This window comes from Nyctereutes procyonoides, unplaced genomic scaffold (assembly GCF_905146905.1).
Source record: "Nyctereutes procyonoides isolate TBG_1078 unplaced genomic scaffold, NYPRO_anot_genome, whole genome shotgun sequence".
Classification (NCBI taxonomy): domain Eukaryota; kingdom Metazoa; phylum Chordata; class Mammalia; order Carnivora; family Canidae; genus Nyctereutes; species Nyctereutes procyonoides.
The window spans coordinates 25469747-25497426 of NW_026575036.1; the positions used below are offsets into that span (position 1 = coordinate 25469747).

Genomic DNA, 27680 nt, shown 5'->3' on the forward strand with positions numbered 1-27680 from the left:
GGGCTGTGAGGGAGTGACGGATTATATACTTTCAAGTTCGGAGGGGGTCAGGGACAGCACAAGGCTCCAAGGTATTTCGGACACAAGGTTTCTGGGAGTCTGAGGGGGCTAGCTATTGTTAGGAAAATGTTATTATTGTTAGTAAAAACTCAGTCATGAGACCCTTCAAGATGTGAATTGGTGGGTCCTACACTTGGAGGATGACTGCCAACATAGATCTTGGGGGGTAGAGATAAAGGATGTTTCCAAAGGAATTTCTGTATGTTAAAGTAGACTCACAGGATCCTGAGGAGTGGGGCTAAGATTGCTCTTTGCCCTTACCAAGTGTCAACATCAAGGCAGCTGAGTTTCCAGGGAAAGGTCACCCTGCCTGTTTCAAAGACTTGTTCATGGGCTGCAAAGTAGGAAGGAAATTTGTTTCTTGTTTCCCACATCATTAATAAAACAGTCAGATATGAAATGCTACAGAGAAGAAATGAAGGTACCAGAGCTGGGGAGTGTGTGGGGATGACACTGCACCAGAGGCTGGAGGTGGTGAGGGCCTGAGTCAGGAGGAGATCTGAGGGAAAGCCCTCCAGACACAGCAAATAGGAAGAACCCCTGTGAGGTGGAAGCAAGTTAGATTTGTCAGACCGACACCAAGGAGGCCCCTGTGGCCAAAGACCAATGAGCCCGGGCTGAGAGGTGGGGGAAGCTGTTGTTTGGAGGTGGTGGGCCCACAGTGCAGGGCCCCTGTAGGCCATCGCAGGCATCCATCACTGCCCAGTGATGGGCTGATGGGAGCTGATGGGAAATGGGGCACAGGTACACAAGGAAGCAAAACAGTTTTCCTGGAGTTCAGAAGTGTCTGAAACAAATTCCTTGAAGAGCAGAACAAGCCTCCCCACCTTCCCTCCACTGGGCCCTTTGTAACCCTCTGTAATGCAAGATGACACCAGGGCCCCTGGAGCCCCTGGGACAGACACTGACTCACAATCCAGTCCAGGTCCCACTTTGAAGGAGTCTTCTCCCTGTTTGGTGACAGACGTGCAGATCCACGCAATCATCAGCTATCCCTAACCACATTCAGGAATGAGAAAATAAGAATGGCTTGAAGACTTCCCTTTTCGCTCCAATCATTTTCAAAGGGTTGAAAAATCTTAACCGTGCCTAGAAAACCATTAGAACTCAAGAATGTCCTGGAGGCTTCAAGGGACTCTTCTCACACAGATAAAATCACTTCACCAACACAGTGGAAGATTTTTCAGAAGCTGGTGCTTTCTTATGTTTTTTTCTCTGGAGTAGGAGCTTTACAGGTAGAGAGGTTAGATTGTGAGGAGGAAGGGGTGCAGGAGAGGGGCAAGGAGACAAGGGATGCTGTTAGCAGAGTGGGTTGGAAGTCCTGACTTGTGTGTTTGGCTCAGGAGGGCCCTCTGGCCAGCTCCACAGACAGGCCTGGTTTTAAAAAGTGCCAGGGAGCCATGGATTTGCATGTTATTTGCGTTCCAGGCTTCAATTCCAGGTATGTGGAATGAAATGAATGAATGAACAGTATTCAGACTCTTGGTTAAGGGGTGGACTCAGGAATCCAGACCACACTGAGGATCCAATCACTGGTCCCATTTGGATCAGGAGACACAGACACAGAGACAGAATAAACAGTCAAAGAGACAGAGAGACAGTCTTAGAGAGACAAACACCACCAGGTCCCTTTTTACCAGGGAGTTTCCAGTCAGCGCAAGAAAGCAAAATCCACAGAATTTATTTTAAATAAATCAACTTTTAGGAATTAGGGAGAGTCACGCACAGGTGGATAAATGCAGTATCATCCCTGACTTCTCCACCTCTGTCCCTCCATCATCCACATCCAGCTTCCGACTGGACCAGGTGCCTCCTATGAGTTGGCCTTCTGGATAAGGTCCGTTGCTTGGTGTCTGCATCACCTCCAAATTAGTTAGACTCTAAGGTCCTTGAGGACAAGTGACTTTTATTTCCTTGGTCAAACCATCTTTTCACTCTACCCTCCAGGGCCCTCAAATCCAGGGCTTAAACACATGCTTATTAGACACCCATTGTAAAGGGTTCGTTCCCCAGAGAATCTGACGAGGCAAATGACCTCCAGGAACTTGGCTCTGGCTAATAAACAAGACACAGGCAGCATGTAAAGTGGTCCCGTTTAAAGCACAAGGCAGAAAGGGACTCACAGTCTCAATCTACAAGGGATGTAAAACAACACTGGAAATAAAAAAGATGGAGAAGACTAGAAATATCTGTGGTTAGAAAAAAAATACTATGATTAGGTCCTTCGGACGGAGACCAAGATCCCGGGAAGGCATGCTAAACTGCCAAGGAAAAGGTGTAAGGGCAGGCTGGGGCATTAGGTTTGGGGCCACAAACCAGGTGCAGTGGCTCACTGCAGGCTGCCATAAGCAGTCCTCCTTCCCCAACCTTCAAAATGCTGTCTTTCTCAATCAATGTTTAATGCAGTCACCCTACACCTCCCTGGTTGGCCTGAGAAGCAGTTTGCACTCCTGGCTTGAAGAAAAAGCGCCAAATCACTAACCTGCCCTCTGGCAACAGCCCTCAGTCCATTCCTGATGTGAAAGACAGATTACAAATAGTATGTGGAGTTATAACATTTTCTGATTCTAAGGGCTACAGCTGTCCAAATAAGAGATTTTAAGATAATATGATCAGGGAAGGCTTCAGGGAGATGGGATTTGGGTGTGTGTGCTCTGTAGGTACTTGTGAAAGGGACACAGGAGTAAACTGAATGAGGAGTGCTCAGCAGACTGAAAACTCGGGGCTCCTTTACATCACTTTCCCATACTTTTTCTTCAGGACACTGAGGTTCTGTGGAATAGAATAATTTCCAGGAGTAAGCAGTTGATGGCTACCTGTCAGCTGAAAATGGAGAATTCAACAGCTATGATCTGTCCCATTAGAGTAAGACTCTGACTGGGCTTTAATTGTAAGACCAAGCCATATTAACATTGGCCTTAAACTTGAACTTCGAATCCCTACCTTGACTGAATTCTATTCCATACAGAACTATAGCCCTCAATATTTCAGAATCTTGGGCTCTGACAAGACCCTAGATCTGGTCCAACCACTCAGAATTATCCCTGCCCTATCCTTGACAGCCCAGAGAGGCAGCCTGCACTAATATTATCTCAAGGTTTACCCTCTGGCTCTGTCTCCTAGTTTCTCTTCTATCTCACAAGGGATTCATGTGTAAGGTCCCCCTTACCTTTATGATAGGTAAGTGACCCCACATACCCTTATTGTCTCTCCTCACCTCCAAAGCCAGGAGTGATAGTCATGGACTCTTAAGAGAGGTCAGGATTCAGCACAGGTGATGTAAGGCTCTGGGATCTAAGGAGAGATGCTGGGCTGAGCCCTACATTTTAGAAAAAATTTGAAGCAATGGGTAGGTCCCCCTGGGCAGGGAAATATGGTAACTTTCCCAGGAGTTCAGCATGTAGCCTGTCTGAGTCATCGACAGGGCTTGAGTATCCATATTCCACCTCACCCTGGCCCATCCAGGTGGAGCAAGGTAGAAGACAAAGTCCAAGGGTCAATCGTCTGTCTCTCTTACTCTGGCAAGATGTATCTGAGAGCTGGAGGGATGGCACAGGACCAGAGGCTGAAACATTAAAAAAACGGGGGCTCTCAAGTGAATCCTCTCCCTCTTAAGCCTTTTATAAGCCATGTAAAACCAGGTGGTGATAGACAGACTATGGGATGGGGTTGCTGGCAGTGCTTTTTCAGAACACCTGTTTCTGCTACAGGACACTAAAACTTGGGGCTAACATTGCAGTGGGAAGTGGGTAGAAAATGCTGGCACAATTATAAGAGCTAAAGAAGAGCTGAAGCCACAGGAAGTATGAAGCACCTCATATATATAGAGAGGAGTCACTTCACACAATGCCTCCATGAGGGAGAGAGGGAGTTGAAAGTACTCTTACATCCAACCCCAAACACCCAGGAGCAACAGTCGGTCCCCAGCAACAAATGGGACAGAACTAACCTCCATGCCTTGAACCATGTATTTTCAAATGTTCTGATTTTCTCTGTACAGGGTCCAGGAGTGATTGGTGGGGCTGTGGTTCCTGTTGAAGGCTCTGTATCTAGATAGAGTTAATCATCCCTCAAGTGTCCCTTTTTAAAGGGAGGTGGGTGATTATGAGCACTGAACACAGGGAAGGAGGAAAGACAGGAGAAAAGGAAAGCAATAGGCTTTAGTTTAAAGCAGTTAAACTAAAATATTCATAGCATGCCCTTGGCACTGGAATGCAGGAACCTCCTTATCCCCTCCCCAGTCATCAAAGCCCACCCTTAAATGAAGGAGAAACTAAGTTTCCAGATGCTAGTCCTGATTTTGTTGGCTAGTCCTCTGGAAAAATGGCCCGCTACAGAAGTCTATATTTGGTTCCCACTGAGCCACCCTGGGCCACAACCTTTGTCTCAGCTTGGTCCACCCATGTAGAGTGGTCTCAGGATCCTAACTTCACCTTGTACAAAAATGCATTGGTCAGAAAGGGGGTCCACGTTCAGACAGGCTCAACAATTCCTTATATATTTTTCAAAGTGCTTTTGTTGCATGTTTCATTTTCTGTTATACATGGCAATAAATATTTGTTGCTTTGGTCTATACAAAAAGTCTGTGAGGAAGGTAAGACAGATGTTGTTATCTAAATGGACAAACAATAAATACAGACAACTATCTTGTTCTGAGTCCCCCAGACAATAGCAAGAGCATCTGAAAAACTCAGGTCTTTTGATTCATAGTCCAAATCTATGCCATACTGCCACCTTTCAAATTGTCACTGAAATACATTAAGTACCAAGAATCCATGTGCAGGAATTCTACAATGAGCCTGCACACTGTAGTTTTCTAAAAGAGAATGTGAAAAGGTCTCAGCAACTCATAAATAGAAAGCTATTTATTTCCTATAGAAAAACACAAGAAAGGAAGGGAGGAGGGGAGGAAGGAAGGGAAGGAAGGGAGGGAGGGAAGGGAGGGAAGGGAGGAACAGAGGAAGGAAGGAAGGAAGGAAGGAAGGAAGGAAGGAAGGAAGGAAGGAAGGAAGGAAGGAAGGAAGGAGGGAGGGAGGGAGGAAGGAAGGAAGGAAGGAAGGAAGGAAGGAAGGAAGGAAGGAAGGAAGGAAATGAACAAACGAATGAAAGAAAGGTGGTCTTCCCCAAAAAAGGCAGGCAGTTATGAAAAAGGTAGGACATCTGGTTGCTGGAGTGGAAACAGTAACATTCAGTTAACAATGGAATATTTAAAAAAAATAGTTTTCTTTTCAAATTGTAACCTGTGGTAAAACATAGAAAAATGTACTAAACAAGCTTGGTATAAAACAGAGTAAAATTTTCAAATAAGCCCAGAGAGAAAGCACAATGTTGGAAAGGATGGGGTACAAGGGAAGAAGAGAAAATATTTCATACAAAACTACCTATTACAATACAGAAAAAAGTATAAAACGTTCCTATTTTGGAACTTAAGTACAAAATGACACTGGCATTGGATCGTTTCACTATCTAGCCTGAGGAGCGCTCAGAGGGTGGGGGAGATGCTAGAAAGAACAAAAGGAATAGCAGTTTTTTAGTCTCAAGTTGATCAGTCCAAATTCCACCCGTTTTCCAGTTGAAAATCTTGCCTCCCTCTGTAACCTCTACCCCTAAGCCAAAGTTCATCCAGGCCTCAAAATATTGTTAGGAAGTCCACAAACACCCTACACATAGGGGCTGGGATCTGTGCGTGCTAGAGCTAAATTTGGAAAATGGATATAAATCTAAGGCTAAAGTGGTAAACACATTCAGCCTTTTAAAAAAACACATATCCCTGTGATTGATATATATATATATATACATATATATACACACATATACATATATGTGTGTGTGTGTGTGTGTGTGTGTATATATATATATATATATATATATATATAAAATTCCCTGTGGTTAGAAACATATTTAAACTAGCCACAGACCAAACTAGACCTGCATTCATCCAAAGCTGGAATTTTATGCTAAAGACTGAGGTCCTTCTTCTTGGTCAGAAGTAGGCGGCAGTAAAAGTGGTGCCTTTGTTGCTCCACTAAACCGCTCCCTGGGTGGGTCTTCTCCATATCATGTGTTGTGAGCACATGCAAACCCCTGCTTTAAGGAAAGGACTGCCTGGGACTTTGGGGTCCACCCAGGGCTCATGTGTTGTGCCTCAGGATAGAGGAAGCTACAAATGATAAAACAGCCTTGTACAGAAGCAGATGGATTTCACAAAGAGGCATATAAATAGGGAAGTCCTAGAGGGACTTATGCATGTGGCCCAAAGTCCAAGTTTACAGTCACTTTCCTGACAACACATCTTGAAAATCCTGCGTGTATGTATGTGTGCGTGTATATGCTGGTGGTTTTCATCCCTACTTTTTTGCCCATGCCCTTTCCTACCTCTTAGTAAGGCCTAACAACAAGAGTTTATATGAAACCAGGAATCTGTCCAAGCTTCTCTCGGCCCCCAAATTAGGGACTGAGCGAGGCTGGAGCCCTTTGAAAACAAGATGGCAGAACTGAAGAAGTGAAAAGCAGTCTTTCTCTTCAGCTTAGGGATGTCCCTCACCCCTTTCACAGCACCAAAGTTTCTTTGCAAAAATAGTATCTGAGATACAAAAGGAAAGGCAGATGTGCTTGTGAATGCATCTCGCCAGGGCCTGGTCCAGGATCAAGGGCTTTACAAGAACAGAGGGGTGGGAGCAGCTGTTTCCAAGGTCTCTGGCTGTAGACAACAAAGAGCTGGTCCCCCACAAGGTCAATGTCGGGTAACTGAGACATCTTCACAAAAGCTTTCGGTGGAGAATCTCCCAGACCATCCGCTTCCGGAAGTATGGCATGTGTTGCTGTAGGGACACAGAGATACCCTTAATTGTTTCATTGCTTTCATCCAGACCCAAAACTCCTTTCCTTTTCAATGTTTTCAATTAAAATAGCTTCAGTTGCATTTCTGGTCTTTCAAATTGCTCAATTCTTGATTACATGTAATTTTTTTCCATCACTATCTACCTCTACTACAGTCTTACAAATTTTACTGGACACCACCAGGAGTCCCCAGGCTATACCCAAATGTCTCCAAGAATTTTGAGAATGGTATCTATCAAGTTCTCTAATGTTGAACTTTTAAGCTATGAGATCTAAGGCCTGAAAATCAAAAGCTTACATTTTAGGGGAAGAGTTATAGGAACTGCAAGAGTTAGCTCCGCCCTAGGGCTATGGTGGAAAAGTTTGGTAAAACTATTAATTTAAAGTGAAGGATATAAGCCATAATCTCTAGTCTCAATCCACTTTGGTCTCTGAAGTACCAGATGGACAGAAATAAACAATCACAAACTAAGAGAAGATTGATCAGCTGCATCAAGCGAGGGGCAGGGGAGGAGGGCAGCATGACCAATTACACTAGGAATTCAAGTGGTGGCCTGTTCTAAAACCTAACATGCTAACCAAATGAAGAGAAAATGAAGAAAACTTGCTCTAGTCCCAGTTCAGTTTCTTACAGGATCTGAGGGAGATGGGGGAGAAAGAGGCAGTTAAAGAAGGCTCTGCTAATGACCAGGATTCCTTGACTACAGCAAGTGATGTAAGGGAACCCAGCATGTGGCCTATCACTACCCGTCTTTTTCTTATAACAGTAACCATCATGTTATGAGCCATAGGCAGAGTTCCCTAGGCAGAGCAGTTGGAGGAAAAAATATCTACCAGGCAGCCTGGAGGCAGGGTGGTCACAGGGCTCCATCCTGAAGGCTCGGCTCACCTGTGTGAAGTTGATCGGTCTGTCTTTGGTAATGCAGTCAGCATATTTGCAAGCAAACATGCCACAGTCACTTCCATTCATCTGCTGTGGAATTTCCTGAAAGATTGAAAACAGCAAAAAGGTGACATCTTTCCAAGCTTCTTTCCTTATTAGGTTATAAATAAGAACCAAAGGATATAAATATTATAGGTTTCCCTGAATTTTGAAGAGGTGACTCAGTCCTTCACCCAGAACAATGGAGGCTCAGAGAAAAAAAAATAAGCATCTCAGTCAGGTCTTCCTATTAATATTAATCTTCACATCAGGTACACGGGAGACTATCTTAGACTTCCATGACACCTACAGATGTAAAGACAAGTCCCTGCCACAAGGGCCAATCAGCAAATATTTCCCACAAAGAGCTTACTCTATCTTCCCCAAGGAACCAAACAACCAAGCCAAAGTCAGGCTAGACACTAAGATAAAAGGTCTCTGGGAATTAAGCAATAAAACCCTTTCCTTTTCAAATACCCTAATATCAAGATTTCTACCTGAAGAGAGGAGATCTACCTGGCTTTTCTTGCTGAAGAGCTGCCAGCCATTGGTGTCAAACTCTTTCCTTTTCTTGTCAATGCTTTCTTGCTTCAGGTATTGCCTAAAGGTATTGGGAGAGAAGCAGATGAGTTATGGAAACACTGATGTCAGTTGCCACTCTAAGAATGGGGTTAACAATCTCTTAGGAAGGGTTTTTGTCTATACTTCTGAGGAAAACAGTACACAATGTTGGACAGAGAGTCTCTGGACTGCTAAGCCACCCCTGAAGCTCCCATAATTCATGCCCACCCTGTCAACCCAAGAGAAACAGGACCTCTGCCTCTGACACCCAGATTCCTTCTACCTACTGTTCCTCCTAAGGAATGAGTTTTGATTCTTTTCCTTGGTTTATATGGTCCTTTAGAACTCAGTCTCATGGAAGAAGGTTTCCCTACCAATATCAAGGCAGTTATTCACTATTTATAGTCTTGACTCTCCTGTGTGAAAATTCAATCCAAATTACAATTTGATGAGTGCATACCTCATACAGAGCACTCTTCTTAAGTGCAAACTGTTCACCATTCTGGAACCTACCTCCTCCTGGCCACCAGAGTGGTACAGTGGTACAGTGAGGAATAGGTATTTTGGAAAGAGAAACAGGTATAAAGAGATTTGCATTCTGGTTTCCAGTTGAGCCACTAACTAGTAGGACCTGAGCATATCAAAGTCACCTCTGTGGGTCTTGGTTTCTTCATCTGAAAAATTAGGAGGTTGGATTAGATAATTTCTAACTAGTTACTATATCTATAGGTATATATTGACTCATTCATTATTTTTAGTGCCCTGGGACAATAGTTGTGCCCATGAGGGTATTTTTTTTTTTGGTATTATTATTAAATTTTACTTACTCATACATAATATATCCATTCTTACTCAATATGAAGATTTCCTTTATTAATCTTAATTATTCCATGGAAGGCATCAAAGAAATGACTTCAACAGCTGGAAAAATACAACATACACCCAACACCAAATTCTTTTGTTCTCAACTCCCTACTTACAGGAGGATCCTGCAGGCTTCATTGTTTATCCCACCCATAGAGTCATAATAGGTAATATTCTTCTTTCGGAAGTCCACAACCTGGAAATAAAAATATCTGTGTATTCATAAAATAAGAAAAATAGTTTCTCAGCTTATGCTTCCCTGGAATTTGAAACTTTCTGCCAGATTTCCTACAGCACCATGACAAGTTTGATTGATACTTTGCACTATACCATGCTTAAACTGCAGAGGAAAGAACAAGGGGGCTATTTACATAGCACTATGTAAATAGTAATGAGTGGCCTCATTAACGGCCCTGAAATCTTTTTTTCTAGTATTTAGGTTCTCCATCTGCCATGTGGACAACAGTGAAGACACACACACTCTTTAGAGACTATAAGATGAATGAGATCATTGCCACAGGGTTTCAGAAAGATGATAAAATATTCAGGGTTTTGCTTCTTTCTGTGGAAGTTTTCTCTTTGGCTTTATGCTTTTCTTTTTTAGGTTTTATTTATTTATTTGAGATAGGGAGGGAGAGAGGAAGGGAGCGGGGAGCATGAGCAGGGGGAGGGGCAAAGGGAACAGCAGACTCCCTGCTCAGCAGGGAGTCGATCAAGGCTTGATCCCAGGACCCTGAGATCATGACCTGAGCCAAAGGCAGATGGATGCTTAACTGACAAGCCACCCAGGCACCCTGGCTTTATGCTTTTCAAATATAATTCAAAATAGGCTGTGAGATAACTTTTATATTTTTATTAAGGTATTAAATGAATGTATGTATGTTCTCAAAGAGTCATAAAAATATTAAATTACCAAGTATGCAAGGCAAATCATAATTAGGCAGAAAATAAGTCACAGAATCTGAGTTGGCAGTATCACTAAGAAGTCACTTTTTCTCCCCATGCCTTTTCTTGAGACTGTTTAGACTTACAACTCCCTTTTAAATATTTCCAGAAAAGGAAATTCCACAACTTTCTTCAAAGTCTAAGTATCTCCCACTCTTGACAGGAAGTTCACTGATCTATCCAATTTTTAGCCAATGTTTTACTATTCTTTCTCACAATCACCCAGTGAAAATGTCGAATTACAAACTCACTCCTCTATATATTCTACTAATTACGTAGATTTCTTTTAAATTTGATTGAAAGTAAGAGAGGTACTCACAGCAAGACACCAGTGCACTCCCAGGTGAATGGGCACCAAAAGAATGTCAACAGAAAATACATCCACTTTCTTTGTCCAACGTTTCACTGCCTGATAACCGGCTGTTTTTAACTTAGTGAAGAAAAAGGTATTAAATGCATGCACACTTGGCAATCCCTTCTCTTTACTTCGCTCCATCAACATATTCATGTAGAAATTGATGATCTGTGGGAAGAAATTAAATGTATTAAAATAGATACTCAGTCCCTAATAAAATAGTTGTGTTGTGTGAAGGAAAAGCAGTTGCTGTGTTGCAGAGCATACGTTATTGTTTCTTAATCAATTGAGACTTCAACACCCCAAAGCCTCATGTCCCTGCATCAAATTCTGGAAGGTTGAGGGGCTTATAAACAGTGAAAACAGAAAAAACTGATATAGAGATGTAGATGTACAGATCTACAGATATCTTATGGGGTTGAGGATCCATATGGGGCATGCTGGTCAGATCTGTAGAAGACTGAGGATTGGATCCAAAAATGAGAAGGAGGAGGAAGGAATGCTAGAAGAAAACACTTAAAAGGAAAGGAAGGAACCAAGCAGTTGATGAGACACATTAGAGGTACTTTAATCTACTGGGAATGGGTGAGCAACTTAAATAAATCCTGAGCTCAGTTTAGTGTAATACAGCAAAGACCAATAGTTCAATCCTTTGTGTGAGTCACCTGGTTTTGCACAGACAGAAAACTGTTCCATGACTAAAGACTGCCTTTTCAGCCTAATAAGTTGGCTTGTAGAGGCGAACGGCTCTGGTTTCAAGTAGAATTGAGTGACAGGATAAACCATCAACTATACTGAAAAAAACACCTCTCAACTGACAGTAGCTCAACATTGTCATCTTTACAGAGGCAGACATGGATGTTGTATAAAAACCTACATTACATGAGACATGAAAATCCAGTCACAAACATGAAGAGTCAAGTTTTCCTCCAGAATCTATATGGTTGCTTCCTCATTTTTGTTGACTCCATATATGTCACCAATATCAAGTATGACTGAAAGAGATTTGAATGCTTGATATGGAAGATACAAGATTCTTTCTATTAACAAAACAATATATTCTCTAATAGTGACTATGTCGACTATGGCCCCTGTAGGTCCAGGACTCCCTGGTACTAAAGTCTGAAAGTTACTGTGCCGGAAGTTACTGCATACCTACTTTATGTGGCCAGCTGAGGCCAGGCCAGTGTCTGTCAACTGCAAGGAATGAATGGGCTAACTGATCCACAGCTTGGAAATATGACTAAGAAAACAGGCACATTTTTCAGAATGCTTTTTGGGGAATGGGAAAACGCCCCTGTCCTTTGACAAATATTTACACACTAGGATGCCAGAGCAGTGAACTACTGCCCAACAGTAGGCAACTACATACTGGGTAGGCAGCAGGGAACACTGCCAGGAACACACCGAAACACGGTCTAGACTAGAGAAAGGGCCTATAGATGAAGATGCCGAGGCAGTCGCAGGGAAACCACACTGCCATGAAGCAGAGCTCTGAGGGTGGGGGGGAGGAGGGGAAGACTAGGACTGAAGAAAGACACTGTTCTGCCTTCATCTCTGAAGACTGAGCAACAGGCCCAACCCTCTGGACTTGGGTCATGGCTGATCCTCTGCCTAGTGTGATGCCCAACAGATACCTGGAGCTCAGTTATTTTAAATAATGATCATGAATCAAAACCTAATTAGGATCACAGATTTCTCAAACTGAGGTTTACAATCTAATTCTGTCCCCAAGGATAATGGTGCCAAAAGACAATTCTAGGCTTGTGATAGGCAGCCAGGAATGTAGAAGACCTGCCCAACAAAGCAGAGATTTCTAGGCTATAAAACTACATTCTCTAGTGAGGGAAAACCAGCAAGAAGGAATTGATTCCTCTGGTATTCTACTCATCCCACAATATTAGTCATGTTATGAGGCTAATAAGCCCTTCAATCCAAGGGCGAGGTGAAGAGGTAGATGACCCATCAGTCACTGTAAGCCAAACCTTCCATGGGGCAAACAAGTCATATACTGTAAAAAGCAATATGGACTCAAGCAGAATGTGCAAAGAATCAGGCAAAAAGATAAGGACAATCTAACACATGAAAGCCATGGAAATGTATCTCCTTTAGGTGCCCATCAGAAGGGTATCACCTTTGGGATCATTAACCTGAAGTAAAAAAGAATGACATAAATGAGTATCATGCTATCCATAATTTTCCTTTTTTTTTTTTTTTTTTTTTTTAGGAGGAAAGAGTTCCAGAAGCCAACGAAGTTAAATTTACACAGCCAGGTTGTTTGGCTTCTTATTCTTACATTTTTATTTTGAGAGCATGGATTATAAAGCTAAAGACCAAACCAGCTTAAGTAGTAAGAGACCTAATGATTAGGATATACATTGTCTATTTTCTTTGAGAAATCCCTCTTCCATGGCTTTAGTTCTACCTCCAACCAAGGTTTCTCCACTGCAAGGGAAATGGCCACCTCCAAAGTCAGCTTGTTAGTCAGCTTTAAGGAGTGATCTGGGCTCTTTTTCATTTCCCTTGTATCCCAGTAGGAGAGAGCTTGGTGGCCTCAATGTTCTCCTCATCAGCTGATGTATAATCTGACATCTGAGGCAGAACTGAGATCCCAGTTTCCTCCGTTTTGCAGCTATTATTCTGTCCAAATGAGGAAAATTGCCATAGTTTGGCCAAGACACAGTTCTACCAAAAAAACAAGCTAGTAGTTAGAGAACAAAAAGAATCCTACATGTCAACTCACAGAGGAGGGTTGAAGATGAAGGAAAAAGAAATGAGAGAAGGGATCACAGTGCGTAAGATCAAAGAGAAGCAGTGATAGAGCATTTGCTTATATTTTGTGAAGACAAGGGTCCCTCTCCCCACCACGGGGAGAGCCTTTCTGCATGTAAGACTCTCTTAGTTCCCAAGAGATCTCAAATTCCCCTTCAAATAGGGTGCTAAGGGCAGCCTTGGTGACTCAGCAGTTTGGTGCTGCCTTCGGCACAGGGTGTGATCCTGGAGACCCGGGATCGAGTCCCACGTTGGGCTCCCTGCATGGAACCTCCTTCTCCCTCTGCCTGTGTCTCTGCCTCTCTTTCTCTCTGTGTGCCTCTCATGAATAAATAAAAAAATAAAATCTTTAAAAAAATAAACAAACAAACAAAACAAATAGGGGGCTAAAAGTGGTCAATCAGCCCTGTGCTGTTTGTCTTGCCAATATACCAGCATCTGGGGACAACTGCCAGTGTTGGTCTACCTGTCCCTCTTTTGGGGACCCATACTTGTCTGTTTGCTTGCTGTAGCTCCAGTGCCTCAGGATCTGCCCTTCCTGCTGCCTTCACAGCCTTGGTCATGAGCGCCTGCTTGTCTATGCAGTGCTTTTTGGGGGGTAGGACTGTTGTTTATAGTGTCTTGTTCCTTTGTGATTTTATTTGAAGAGCTGCCAGGCTGAAGTTGGAAAAGCTTCTCTTTAAAAGAAAAGCCTACAATGTTTTTAAACTAAAGACTCAATCCTTTTCCTGTATGTTACCACAATGACATAAATGACCATTGCTATTTGTATCTTCCTTCTCACCCAGTAGACCTGCCAAACTATTGTTTTCTCACCCATTTAGAAGGAAAACATCTCACTAACAGTAAAATCTTAACTTTTAACCCTTTCCAACTTTACACTCTGAACCTTTTTTTTTTTTTTTAAGGTTTATTTTATATGAGAGAGAGTGTGTGCACAAGTCCCACTTGGGGGAAGCTCAGAGGGAAAGAATCTTCCACAGACTCCCTGCTGAGCATAGAACCTGACACCATTGGAACTCAGGACCCTGAGATCTGGACCTGAGCCAAAACCAAGAATCAGACACTTAACTGACTGAGCCACTCAGGTCCCACTGAACCTTTCTAATTGGCTCAGGAAAAATTTAAAAAAAATTAAAAAAAAAAAAAACATTCTGAAAGTTTTGGGTGTTAACACTGGTCCTAAGTAGAGACTAAGACAAGTTTTAAGGGGAAAAAAAGCTTTTTCCTGTTTTACTTCTCTACATTTTCACCTTGACCTCCCTGTTTGGTTGTTTAAATTAAATCTAGCCTTGTCGACCACAATGCCCAAAAGACCAGCCATGCAGTAACACTTAAATACTATGAGTCAGACGATCATTCACTCCTAAGATCTAACCTAATTAATATACAAAGTAGACTTTAGGTAAGCTCTGTGCATTGCATCCCTCACTGTGAACATATACCCAGGATTTTTCTCATATGCAAATCCAAGTAACAAATGATTAGAACCAATGCTAAAGTTTTAGACAAAGACAGGCAGGCAACACCTATTTTTATGGAGTTGTGACAACCGTAATGACTCTTCTCTCTGTGACCTTGCATAAATCCCTGGTTTATCAAAAGGACTCGTTCTATTAAGAAACACTTTGACTATAATGATGTGGAATCTATCAGTGTTGAAACACTAAAATTTGTTGAAACACTAAAATTTCCATTCTGATCATTTTATTCTACACGTTAAGAGTGCACTGCATATGGCAGACACATCATATTCACTTAACTAATTTATCTCATTTTCTCTAGTTTTTCCCCTCCTTATTTCCTAAGGAAAACCTATTCCTTGTGTTAGGCTTGTCTAGTTGGGCTTAATGTTCTACAAGCCATTTTCTCTCTTTATTGAGCATTACTTAAATTTAAATTAAATTTAAGGGCTCCTTGGAAACAACCAGAAAGCTCTGATCACCACCAATTAATTCCCCATTTCCACTTTTGTTATGAAAGAATGCTAGACAAAGAGTTACATGCTCTAATTTCAGATGCTGATTCCACAATAAAAATCAGATGACCTTGGTATATCCCTTATTAAGTCTTACTTATTTCTTTTTTTTTTTTTTTTTAAGATTTTTATTTATTTATTCATGAGAGACACAGAGAGAGAGAAGCAGAGACAACAGGCAGAGGGAGAAGCAGGCTCCATGCAGGGAGCCCGATGTGGGACTTGATTCTGGGACCCCAGGATCACGCCCTGGGCCCAAGGCAGGCTGAGCCACCCACCCGTCCTTTTAAGTCTTACTTCCTAAGTCCCCTCTATCAATCAAGTAAGAATACATCCTTTATACACAAGGCTATTGTGATGCAGAACAGCTGAAAGACACCTCTTTCCTTTCAGAGACTTAAAAATAGGTAACTGGTTGGCCTGGTTAGCTTGATCATCAGTCAGTATGCTATATAGATTCTACCTTAATTCCTCCTGCATTTCCTCACACCCCACATATGCTATTAGTCATTTCTTTATGGCATTTCCCTAGCTGGGAAAAAGTCAGAAATATAGTATTCCAACAGTCTAGTGCTTTTGCATTTTGGAAACAACTGACAATAATTAACAAGGGTTTGCAAAATAAAACCAGAAATAAAGACTTGGCTGCTTGCTATTTTCCCAATTCATCCACATAAATTAGTAGTACGGGATGACAGGAAGGAAAGAATCTTGGAGGGAAAATGAAGAGACCAGAAGTGCAGCATCATCCTGTTTCTCCACATGGGATGGGAGAAAGGACATTTAGTGCTGTGTAAAGGACAAAGTATTTCTTGCCCACAAGCATTTGGGTAGATGGTATCCATCTACCTATTCTGGCTTTCTACATCCTTGATGATTTTCTGTTTCTCCTACTGATTGTTGAGAGAAGTGCTGAAATCCCCAACGATAATTATAAACTTATCTATTTCTTCTTTCAGTTCTGTAAGTTTTGCTTCAGATATTTTGAACTTCTCTTAGATTAAGTCCTTTTGAACTTATCCCTTTCAAAATGTCTGTCACTGGTAATATTCTTTGCTTTGAAATCTACTTGGTATGATATTAATATAGTTACTTCTTTCTCTTGATTAGTTTTTACATGGAATATTTTTTCTATCCTTTTACTTTTAACCTACTTGTGATTGTGTCTTCACATTTAAAATGGGTTTCTTGGGGTACCTGGGTGGCTCAGTGAAGCCTCTGCCTTCAGGTCAAGTCATGATTCCAAGGTCTTGGGATAAAGCCTCACATTGGGCTCCCTATTCAGCTCCCTACTTCTCCCCCTCTCTCTCTGCTACTCCCCTGCTTGTGGCTCTCACTCTCACTCTCAAATAGTAAATAAAATCTTAAATAAAATGGGTTTCTTGGGAGCCAAGCTGCCTCAGTCAGAAGAACATGCAACTCTTGATCTCAGGGTCTTAAGTTTGAGCTCCATGTTGGGTGTAGAGATTACTAAAAAAAAAAAAAAAAAAATCCAGGAAATTTCTAAATAAATAAATAAATAAATAAAATGGATTTCTTGTAGACAGATGTTTTCTTACCCAATCTGACAAGCTGTGCCTTTTACCTGGATGTTTAATCTACACTGTCCAATATGGTAGCCACTAGTTGAATGTGACTATTGAGCACTTAAAATATGACTAATCCAAACTGTGCTATAAGTATAAATATGCTGTAAGTATAAAATGGGTACTATATTTTAAAGAAAAGGTAACATATCTCTAATAAAATTTTAATATTAAATGCCAAAATGACATATTTTATATATATTGTGTTAAGTAAAAAATATATATATATTTTTAAGATTTTATTTATTTATGTATTCATGAGATACAGAGAGAGAGAGAGGGGCAGAGACACAGGCAGATGCCCAACCGTTGAGCCACCCAGGCATCCCATGTTAAGTAAAATATGTCATTAAAATTAATTCCACTGGGGACCCTGGGTGGCTCAGTCAGTTAAGCATCTGCCTTCAGCTCAGGTTATGATCTCAGGGTACTGGGATCGAGCCCCAAGTGGAGCTCCCTGCTCAGTGGGGAGTCTGCTTCTCCCCTCATGCTCTAATAAATAAATTAAAAAGTTTTTAAAATTAATTTTACCATTTTTTGTTTGTTTTTACTTAATGTGACTACTAGAAAATTTAAAATTACATATGTGCCTCATGTTACATTTGTATCAGGCGTACTGGGATAGATCATTTACATTTAATGTGATTATTGATACCAATGGGTTTAAATCTACCATCATGCTCTTTTTTTCTATTTGTCCCATCTGTTCTTTGCATTTTCTTTCTTCTTTTCAAGCCCTCCTTTGGAGTATTTTTTTTCCATTTTATCCTCATTATTTGCTTATTAACTATACCTCTTTGGTTTGTATTTTTGTTTTTCAGTGGTTGCTCCAGGGTTTATAATATAGGTCTTTACCTTATGATAGTCTATCTTCATATAACATTATGTCACTTCATGTACTCTGTAAGAATCTTAGAGTCATATGTACTTCCACTTTCCCCTTCTTTTGTATTGACTGTCATATTTTACATTATAGACCCCACAATACATTTGTTTTAACTAGTCAACTGTCTTAGAGATATTAAAAAATGAGAGCATTTCTACTGCTCATTCCTTTGTGTAGATTGAAATTTCCACTGTTATATTGTGTAAAAAATATCCTTCAATATTTTTTTTTTAATACAGGTCTGCTGGTGATCCATTCTCTCAGAATCTGTCTGAAAAAAGTTTTTTGAAAGATATATTGGCTGCATATAGAATATAAGTTGACAAGATTTTTTTTTTCTTCAGTACCTTAAAAATGTAGCTATACTGTCTTTTGGCCTATATGTATTTCTGTCAGAAACACATTATGTATTCCTCTAGTACATAATATGTCTCTTTTCCTCTGGTTGCTTTTATTATTATTTTTCTTTATCACTGATTTTCAGCAACTCGGTTATTGTATTTTTTAGTGTGGTGTCTCTTCTACTTGGGGTATGCTGAATTTCTTGGATCTGTCAGCATTAAGTTTCCAAATTAGGAAAATCTACCATTATTTATTCAAAAAAATTTTTTTCTGATACCACCTACATCTCATCTCCTCTTTCCTTCTGAGACTCTAATTACATACTCAGAACGCCTGATACTGTTCCTCAGCTCATATATACTCCTCTTTCTTCAGCTTTTTTTCTTTCATTTGGATGGTTCCTATTACTATATCTTCTATTTCACTGTTTTTTTTTTCTTCTGTAGTGTCCAATCTACATGTGTTAATCCCATGTGTTTTCATGTATTTTTTTATTTCAGATACTATATTTTTCATCCCTTAGAAGTTCAGTTTGGGTCTTCTTTTACAACTTCCATTTTTCTCATCATCATGTCAATTTTCCTCTAAACTCCTGAACATATGGAGTGTGTTTATAATATCTGTTTTAATATCCTTCCAGTCTATGCTAGTTCTGTCATTTTTGTCATTTCGGGGTATTTCTAGAAACTGTTTTTCCCTCGTAATAAGTTGCATTTTCCTTCCACCTTGCATAATTTTTGAATGGATGCTGGACACTGTGATTTCATGTTATTGGGTTTTGTTATTACTAGAATATGTTTGTATTTCTTTAAATATCATTGGGCTTTTGTTCTGGGATATAGCTACTTGGATAAAGTCACTTGGATCAGTTTCAAGCTTTCAAAATTTGTATTTAAAAAAAATTTTTTTTTTTTGTATTTAACTTTGCTACCACAGGTCCAGAGTGGCCTTTATTCTAGGACCAGTTTGGACCCACTTCTGAGGTAATATCCTTTAGAGGCCACTATTCAATGCCTCATGATTTTTCCACTCTAACTAGTTGGAATATGAACTATTCTAACCACCTGTTACCTCTAAGCTTTTTCTGATTCCTTCTTTCTGGTTCTTTACCCAGCCTCTGTGGTTTCTTCCTTTCTACATATAGATCAGGGCTCAGCCAAAGATTTGAGGCGGGCCTCTGTACATATCTGATGATTTCTTTGCACAGCAACCTTCCCTTCAGTATTTTACTTCACAAATCTTGGCCCACTTTCACCATCCTGAACTCTGAGCTATGTCTCCTCCACTGAGCAAGACTGTCAGGCACTGCCAGATTCTACTAGCTCTCCACACTCAACAGACCACACTAGTGAGGTGGGAGAAATCATCAGCTCATCTTTTTCATTTTCCTTATCTCAGGGATCTCTGTTATCTATTGTCCAAAAATTGTTTCATGTTTTATTTCATTTTCTAGTTAGGCTGAAAGGGTAAACCTGATCCATTTCATTCTATCATGACCAGAAGCAGAAGTCAGATCCATTTACTTATATGCCTAAAAAATTTCCATGTATCTTTAAATTTATCTGATGCCTTATAATAACATTTAGGCCCTCTAAAAAGTAGAATCATCAGGCCATAAAACAGAGTCATCAAGCTATTGGATCACAGAGGTTATCTAATGCAATTGCCAGGAATCAACAAATAATTTTTAGTGTTGATATCCATTTAAAAATATTCCCTTGTTTCTTGATTGTGATTTTTCAATCCACTTTTGCAACGAATTCCTCCTCTTTAATCCTGACCTCCTTCCTTTAATTAGATATTTCTATTAATAACTTATCACCAGACCCAGTAGGGAAATCCCCATCTATATGTCCCTGGTGTCATCAGCCTTCCAGCTCCTTTTGTATTGACAAAGATAACCAATCCCCATATTCCATTTCTGAGAAGTTTCATTTTCTTACAGTGAGTTAAAAATGTCAGTCCTATCAACCAATCATTAGTCCTTTGACGCTATACAGAATTTAACTATTCATCTATACCTAAATCCATTCATAAAAAATGTTTGAAAGCCTATTTTGTAAATAAGCAATGTAGCCTACTCTTCTTTTAGGAACAAGACCAGAGAAAGAGGAGCCTAACTGCTTTCTCCACATATTCCAAATATAAGACTTCTGGATTTTATTTTCCTTATAAATTATTCGCATCTGTTTCACTTCCACTTCCAGACACTTCCATTGCCTATAAAATGGTAAGAATAATATGCCAATTACCTTATTTTGGAGAAGGACTTACAATAGCTTATAAAACTGACAGGAGATATAGAAAGAAAAGAAATGGTTATTAATGAAAATATTTATTTGAGGGAAGAACAGGATTCTAGAGAGCACGAATTACTTGCAAAAGAAGACTCAGAGTTCTTAACAAAAAAAAGAATTATGTATTTTTAAATGAATATTAATACTTAGAGATATCTACTAATTCCTCATCAGAATGTTAGCTTCTCAAGGACAATAACTTTGAAAGCCTGAGAAGTACAGTACTTTGAAAATGGTGCTTTTCAAAATAGTTATCATCATCATGGACATGTGAATTGGTACCTGCTTTCAAGGTTAACATTCTAAACTCAGAAGACAAGTAAGCACTCTCTACAAAAGTTATGGGTAGGTGTGGTAGAGATAAAGTAGACAAGGAATATTTCCTTCTCCTTGACTTTTCTAAATAATGTAATTTCCACTAACTTTGCTTGCTAAAAATCCAACCTTTGATGGGCCGAAGGAATGGAAAACATGTCCTGATGAATGCTGCCTCTGTAAGGGATCTCACCGAATTAACTGCCATGGTAAACAGCACCGACTCAGCTCATATCCTACTCACTGCTGCCCTCTAGGAGGCTTTGCATAATCTACAACAAATGGGTTACAATGCCTGTAGAATAACTGACTCCTTTCCATTTAGCAGTGAGAGGCACAAGACAGCAAGAAACCACAAATCAATGTCTTCACATCAAAAACATTTAATTGATGGATACTTTGAACTGTCCTTGATTTCTATTTTGCTCTTTAATCTGGCTGAACTCTTTTTTTTCCTGTTATTTGATCCAATGTTCAAATATCACTCTTCTGAACCAAAAGAAGCAAGGATGCTTTCCCCTAACACAAGACAGTATCAAACATACCTTCCTTACCACTCTTTGTCAAAGATATTTCTCAGGGAGTGATTAACTTCTGAAATCTATATTTTAGAAACCTATCAGTGGCAAAGAGAATGGGACTAATCCAGCTGCCCCCAGAAAAAAAAAAAACATGCTGGGCATGGCATATGGCTCTCAAATTCTATACATCTAATCCTAAGACAGGATCCAATTTAGGATTCTGAGGCAGTACAATATAATACATAAGACCTATTGCTTGGGTCTAAATCCTAGCTCTGATTTACTAGGCATGTAACCTTCCAAGTTTCTTAATCTTTCCATGCTTTGTTTATCTATAAAATAGAAATGGATAAAACTACGGTATATACCTCTAAGGTTTATGGTGACTATTATCTGAATAGAACACATAAACACAGTAGTGTCCAACATAATGTAAATGCTCAATAGATGTTGGTGAGTTATTATTTGGAGGAGCCTGAGCTTACAAAATCAGATTATAGATATCTAGAATATCTGGTGCTTACTATATAGAGTATCTCAAAATCTTCCATGGCTGTAAAGTTTTGAGTACACCCAAAATATCAGGCAGGGATGCTTCTACTGGGCCTAAGGAAGGAAGCAGGTACTTAGAGAAAAAAACCCAACCTCATTCTCTTCTTTTGAAGTGAAAAATATTCTTCTAAAATAAAACAGGCTCTTACAAGTTTAAGAATGGGGACAGATTAAAGACTGTAGTGTAATTAATCTACTTAAAATTATCAGCAGGAGGAATGCCTGGGTGGCTCAGTGGTTGAGTGTCTGCCTTTGGCTCAGGGCATGATCCCAGGGTCCCAGGATCAAGTCCCATGTTAGGTTCCCTGCATGGAGCCTGCTTCTCCCTCTGCCTAGGTCTCTGCCTTTCTCTCTCTCTGCATCTCTCATGAATAAATAAAATAAATAAAAAATTATTAGCAAGAGCTGAGGGCCATAGCTTTCTTTCAACCCAGTACATCAAATACTTAATAATATAGCTTTTTCAGTGTCAGTTTAAAAAAATATCATGTATAACTAGGCTACTTTAGAAAGCTTATCTCTCATAACCTACGTGAACTGGAACAAGTACAGATGAAAAAGGAAGTAGAAATGGAAGCTCTGATGGAAATCCCAAAGTACTCCTTCATGCTATAACATAGTGAAAGTTATTAAATATTTGCTTAAACAATGTGAACTGCAGGGTAGGTGCCTTAAAGAGAGTGAGAGTGAATGTCCTCTCCCTCAGTGTCTAAATCTTCCAAACAGAGAAAGGTAAATCATCAATTCTTAGACTCAAAGGTACATAAAAAAATATCAACTGAGGTACTTGTTTAAAATGTGTATCAAAAAAAAAAAAAGTGTATCTCTACCACACTGCCTCATACTCACTCAGGAGAACGGACAAACCTAGGAGAGCTGATTCTGTGTAGGCCATCTGAGGACCATACTTCGAGAAACATTGAGATAATGCTTGATTTACTTTCCATTTAATGTTCACTTACTGTTTGAATATAAAAAAGTACAAGATTACCTCATCATTGAGCCAGTTCAGATGGTTTAGAGTTTGAATATCTTTGCGTGTAATGGTCAAGCGGAATGCTTCACTCAGAACTTCATCCTGATTCCCATTACGAAATACATTCTTTATTTCTTTCTCCATTTCCTAGGGAACCAAGAGGTGCCAGAGATGAAGCATACATGGCTAAGACACATTAGATTTCTCACCAAGTCCCATATAATCCCCAGACTATATTTATCAGTAATCAACTGTTTACTTCTAACATTTTGGTTTGATTTCTATTCCTTCCAGTAATCTCCTGGGTCACTTCTTTTCATCCCATCTTGTCCTCCCTTATCAGCAGTACATTTCAGACCTTTCTTTCTTTTATTCCTAAGTCTGAAATAACCTTCTGCTATCAAATTTTCTAAGTTCACAAAAAAGACCTAATTATATTTCATATCTTTGGTCCACAGGATTTCCTAATAAATAGAACTTTTTTCCAAAAAGGAAACCTTTTTCCAAAAGGTAGTAAGGGGATAAAGGTAGTATCTTTCAGACACTTTTTCCTAAAAAAATTTGGGCTTTTTAAAGGTAAATTATGGAATCCACCACAACTCTAATAAATGTGTTATACTTACCAGCTATATGATAGTTTTACAAACAGAAGAACAGATTACAGAACAGATTATCTTACAATATACTTAGACTTTCATATATTTTCCAAATTTTTATACTGATTTTATATTACTTAAAAAATACTAAGTCTCAACTTACTATTGGATGTCAAACACATACGTTAAAAGTAAAAATGTACATAAAATGAAACATAAATTTATTTAATGTTTTTTTCACTAAAGCTGTGAAAAGCCACCCATAAGTCTTTCTTCAATTTTCAATAATCCTCTAATAAGAGGAATACAATTTAAATGCCAGGTGTTCTGTTATTTCTGTGGTTGAAGTTCATTCAAAGTATTTTTTCTAAACACACTTGCTAGCACAAGAATCTGTAGTATGTAATTTACCTCTGTGATTTCAGGAAATTCATCTTCACTATCAGTTAACTTATGACCTTTCTTTTCTGTTTCTTGGGTGATTGTGACAGGGATCTCCTTTTCAAGAGGTACACGAAGATGCAGTTCTACTGAATCATGTACTGAATGTTCCTGTTCCTGCAATCTCTGCAAAACAGAACTTTAGAGTAAGTGGGATAAAGAAAACTACTCCTTGTCTACATACACTGAGTAGGACTAGCTGGAGAGATCAAGGATATACACTAATCATATAATGCTATGCCACCATAACATCTTGCAATTATAATTGCTTTGATCCCAAATCCAGGTAATCTTCCAAATTAGTTTCAACTTGGATATGCTATTTATTTACAATCTTATCCTCAATTTTTTGTTACCTGATTTTGAAGCTGCAATGCCAGTGCTTTCTGCTCTTCAATCTGGCGCAATCTCTCCCGTGCTCGAGAATCATAAACACTAGTTCTAGGAAATGAAAAGGAACATGACACAAAAGCAGACCACTGTCTTAGTATCATGCACATTGCACAATGAGCATTGAATATAAAGTCTAAAAATCCTTACACTACACTGATATTTTAAGAGAAATATTAAAATATCGCTAATTCTATCACTACACTGATATTTTGAGAGAAACCACATGGTATTATTAAAATTATCCTAATTTTATTGAAATGATGAAAATCATTAATTTACTGCTAAATCTGAACAGGTGACTTTTGTGGATATTTGTAAATGTGTAGTCCTTTTTTTTTTTTTAAAAGCATGCCTCTAAGATTATGGAGAAACTGAAGCTTCATTCTAGAAACCCAAAAATGAGACTGAATCTCAAAGAGCAAATAATATATCACTGAGGTTTTAATTCAAGTATTTATAATCCAAAATTAAAATATGAGTTAATTTTTTTTCTCTAAAAAATGAACAAGACCAGGGATTTGGATAACTCAAAGTGAGTTACTGAAACTGGAGACTAAAAACTTTCAGTAATTTTGCAAATTCCAGAAATGTGAATTATTTAATAAATTAGTTTGGTCATTGTGAAAATTGTGGCATTTATTTTCCCTTCTATGTAACCTAACTTTGAAAGTTTTCCAACTCAATTTAGTTTCAGCAGTTGTTATATATTTAATAAACCTGAGCACAGAAATGTTCTAACCCCAATAGAACTCTAAAAACCCAATAACTTAAAAGTTGTTATATAACTACATATTAAATAGGGAATATTTGCTGATTAAATATAGGTAGGATGATCGGCTGACTACTTCTAACTGGAAAGGAAGTGATGGAGAAGGAAAAATGATGCCAAAAAATAACAACTTACAATTCTTTGATCCACAGCTCTGCCTGGAAAAAAGTAGGACTATGGGTGGGGGAAGAAAATGACAAATGAACAGGAGGCTTCTAAGAAAATTCAAATATTTTCACCAAGAAAATTTACCATTTAAACAATTTACAAGAATGCTTTTATGTATGCAGTAAATAAAAGGTCCTAAATTACATAAAACAATGGCAACTGGGAACTAAAAGAATATAAGTATGAGTCATTTGTGTATATACTAGTTTAAAAGATGACTCAAAGTTCAGCAGAGAAATTAACTGTAGCATAGCTCTTTACCTGCATGAAGAGACCAGTATGACGCGGAGGAGTACATCACTTGTCAAGATAATATGGTAAGCTATAACATTACTCCTCCCAAATGGTTCAGGCTGACAGACTTATTAATGATTTAGTCAAATCTTGGACGACTTCTTGTCAGTCTACTTGAATCAAAATATATTCAACCAAATCATACTGAACACTGAAAATCCCCACCGACACAAGAGTCGATATCAAATTGCTAGTGAGCCAATGCATCACAGTGGAAAATCAGCAATACAAGTCCACTCTAAAGATGAGCGACCAAATCCAATCAATGCAGCTCTTGCTGACAATCCAAATGAATAATGCTTAGCAGAAGCGTTACAGGCATGTTCTCTCTCGTAGAGCCTCTAGCTCTTCTCAAATGTCCTCATCTCCTCGCCAATCCCTAACTGAGGAATCTCCCACAGAAACAAACAGAAGAGTCAATACTTTTCCAAAGAAAACTTTTAGATACACAGAACAAGTAAACAGAGCAAAGCATCAAATTGGGAGTTAAGAAACCTGGATTTCCCAGAGTGGTCCCTGATTCACGTTGTGACTTTGAACAAGTCACTTCATTTCCATGGGTCTTAGTTTCAGATTTGTAAAATATGGAAATCAGAGTCCCATTCAGTTCTTCAATTGCTACAGTCTGTCCTAGTGAAGGAAAGGACTCAAGAGACTATTCCTGGGACGCCTGGGTGGCTCAGCAGTTGGGTGTCTGCCTTTGGCCCAGGGCGGGATCCCAGGATCTGGGATGGAGTTCCATATCGGGCTCCTGGTAGGGAGCCTGCTTCTTCCTCGACCTGTGTCTCTGCCTCTCTCTGTGTCTCTCATGAATAAATAAATAAAATCTTTAAAAGAGAGAGAGAGACAGACAGACAGACTATCCCTCTCTCCTTAGCCTATCTTTTGAGAATCAGTATTGCCAGTCATCCTTAGGCTGGGATTTAACAATGAACATGCTATTCTATTGCCTCCACACTGTCACTGAGGTTAATAAGGGGAAAACATACGATAAGCAGCCTACACCCTTGGCACAGTGAATACTGATGTAACAATGATAAAAAGCCACAAAGATCAGTGGTAGCACTGTGAGGGGCTTAGTGTGTGATACTAAAAACAAGTGAACATGAAAACACATTTACTGCACAATATAAAGAAGTGACAAGAATTCCCCAGAATTTAATGGTATTAGATCATGCTATTGAAATTTATCTTCTTTTATTAGACCATAAACTTAATGATAGGAATTTTTGTGTTTCGTATTTACTACCGTACCCTCTGCCCCAAGAATAGTGCCTAGTACACAGCAGGTACTCACTCCTTATTGAATAAATGAATAATTTAAGGGAAAAGTACTTCTCTTCAATGGATCAAGGTATTTGCTGGCTTAGGAAAGTGAAATGCAAGGGGAGAAAGCAAAATCTTTGGCTTTTCAAAGAGATCATACATTATTTTTCATATGATTGAAGCACACAGTAATAACTAAAACAACTTATGAGCACCTGCTCAGTGCTGTGTGAAATTCTGCTCTAGAGGTTTTATAGTAGTTTAGCCTCATGATAATTCTCATACTAGTTATACTCAACAGAATATTTAATAAGGAATTATTACTCATAGTATAGAGCAAAGGAAATTGAGGTTCAGAGGATAATCTTTCTTGGAAGTCAGAATTAGAAACTATATGCATCCAATTCCAAAGACTGTGCTTTCTACTCTTGCAATGCACCTTTCAATAAACCAAAGCCTTAAACCAACAGGGAGATGATGAGTACCTGAGCTACTCAAGAGAGCATTTCAGGATTTCAAGAAAATGCATGTTTTATTTACTAAGTACCCATCATCTGCCAGGCATTATGATCAACACTAGGTGATCAGTGCAAAGGTATTAGTAATGAACAAGATATAGGGATAGAAGTACTAGAGGAAAAGGCTAATGGTATCTAGAGAAGTCAGAGAAACGTCTTGAGAAAAAAAAACAACACCCAAGTCAGATTCTGTAAAGCAAAACAATAATTTAAGAAGTAGACAAGGACAGAAAGGAAATTTCAAGAGTTAGAATCAGCATGTATAACAGTACAAACACAGGAAACGACATGGCATATTCTGGGAAATAATAAGGGCAGATCTTCCCTGCTAGAACTTAACCAAGAGGCAGTGGTGGGAGATTAAGAATAAAGAGCCAATAAATCAAGCCTTGGGAGAGGGGGGCTCCAACTTCGATAAACAGCATTATTCAATCAGCCTTACCCAACAGACCATTTTTCCCTC

General features: G+C 39.3%; 1 protein-coding gene across 4 annotated transcripts in view; it reads right to left on the reverse strand.

Moving 5' to 3' along the window:
* Positions 1 to 4535: 4535 nt before the first annotated feature.
* SENP1 (SUMO specific peptidase 1) overlaps positions 4536 to 27680 on the reverse strand; it is a 52139-nt gene continuing 28994 nt past the window's right edge. For all 4 annotated transcript variants that reach the window (XM_055318880.1, XM_055318878.1, XM_055318877.1 and 1 more), the window contains exons 10-18: positions 25107 to 25145; positions 24166 to 24250; positions 23780 to 23935; positions 22788 to 22919; positions 10512 to 10715; positions 9364 to 9443; positions 8339 to 8423; positions 7790 to 7885; positions 4536 to 6881 (exon numbers count right to left, since the gene is read on the reverse strand). In XM_055318880.1, the coding sequence (XP_055174855.1) occupies positions 6819 to 6881; positions 7790 to 7885; positions 8339 to 8423; positions 9364 to 9443; positions 10512 to 10715; positions 22788 to 22919; positions 23780 to 23935; positions 24166 to 24250; positions 25107 to 25145 (940 nt within the window). In that variant the 3' untranslated portion in view covers positions 4536 to 6818. The remainder of the gene's footprint in view (positions 6882 to 7789; positions 7886 to 8338; positions 8424 to 9363; positions 9444 to 10511; positions 10716 to 22787; positions 22920 to 23779; positions 23936 to 24165; positions 24251 to 25106; positions 25146 to 27680) is intronic.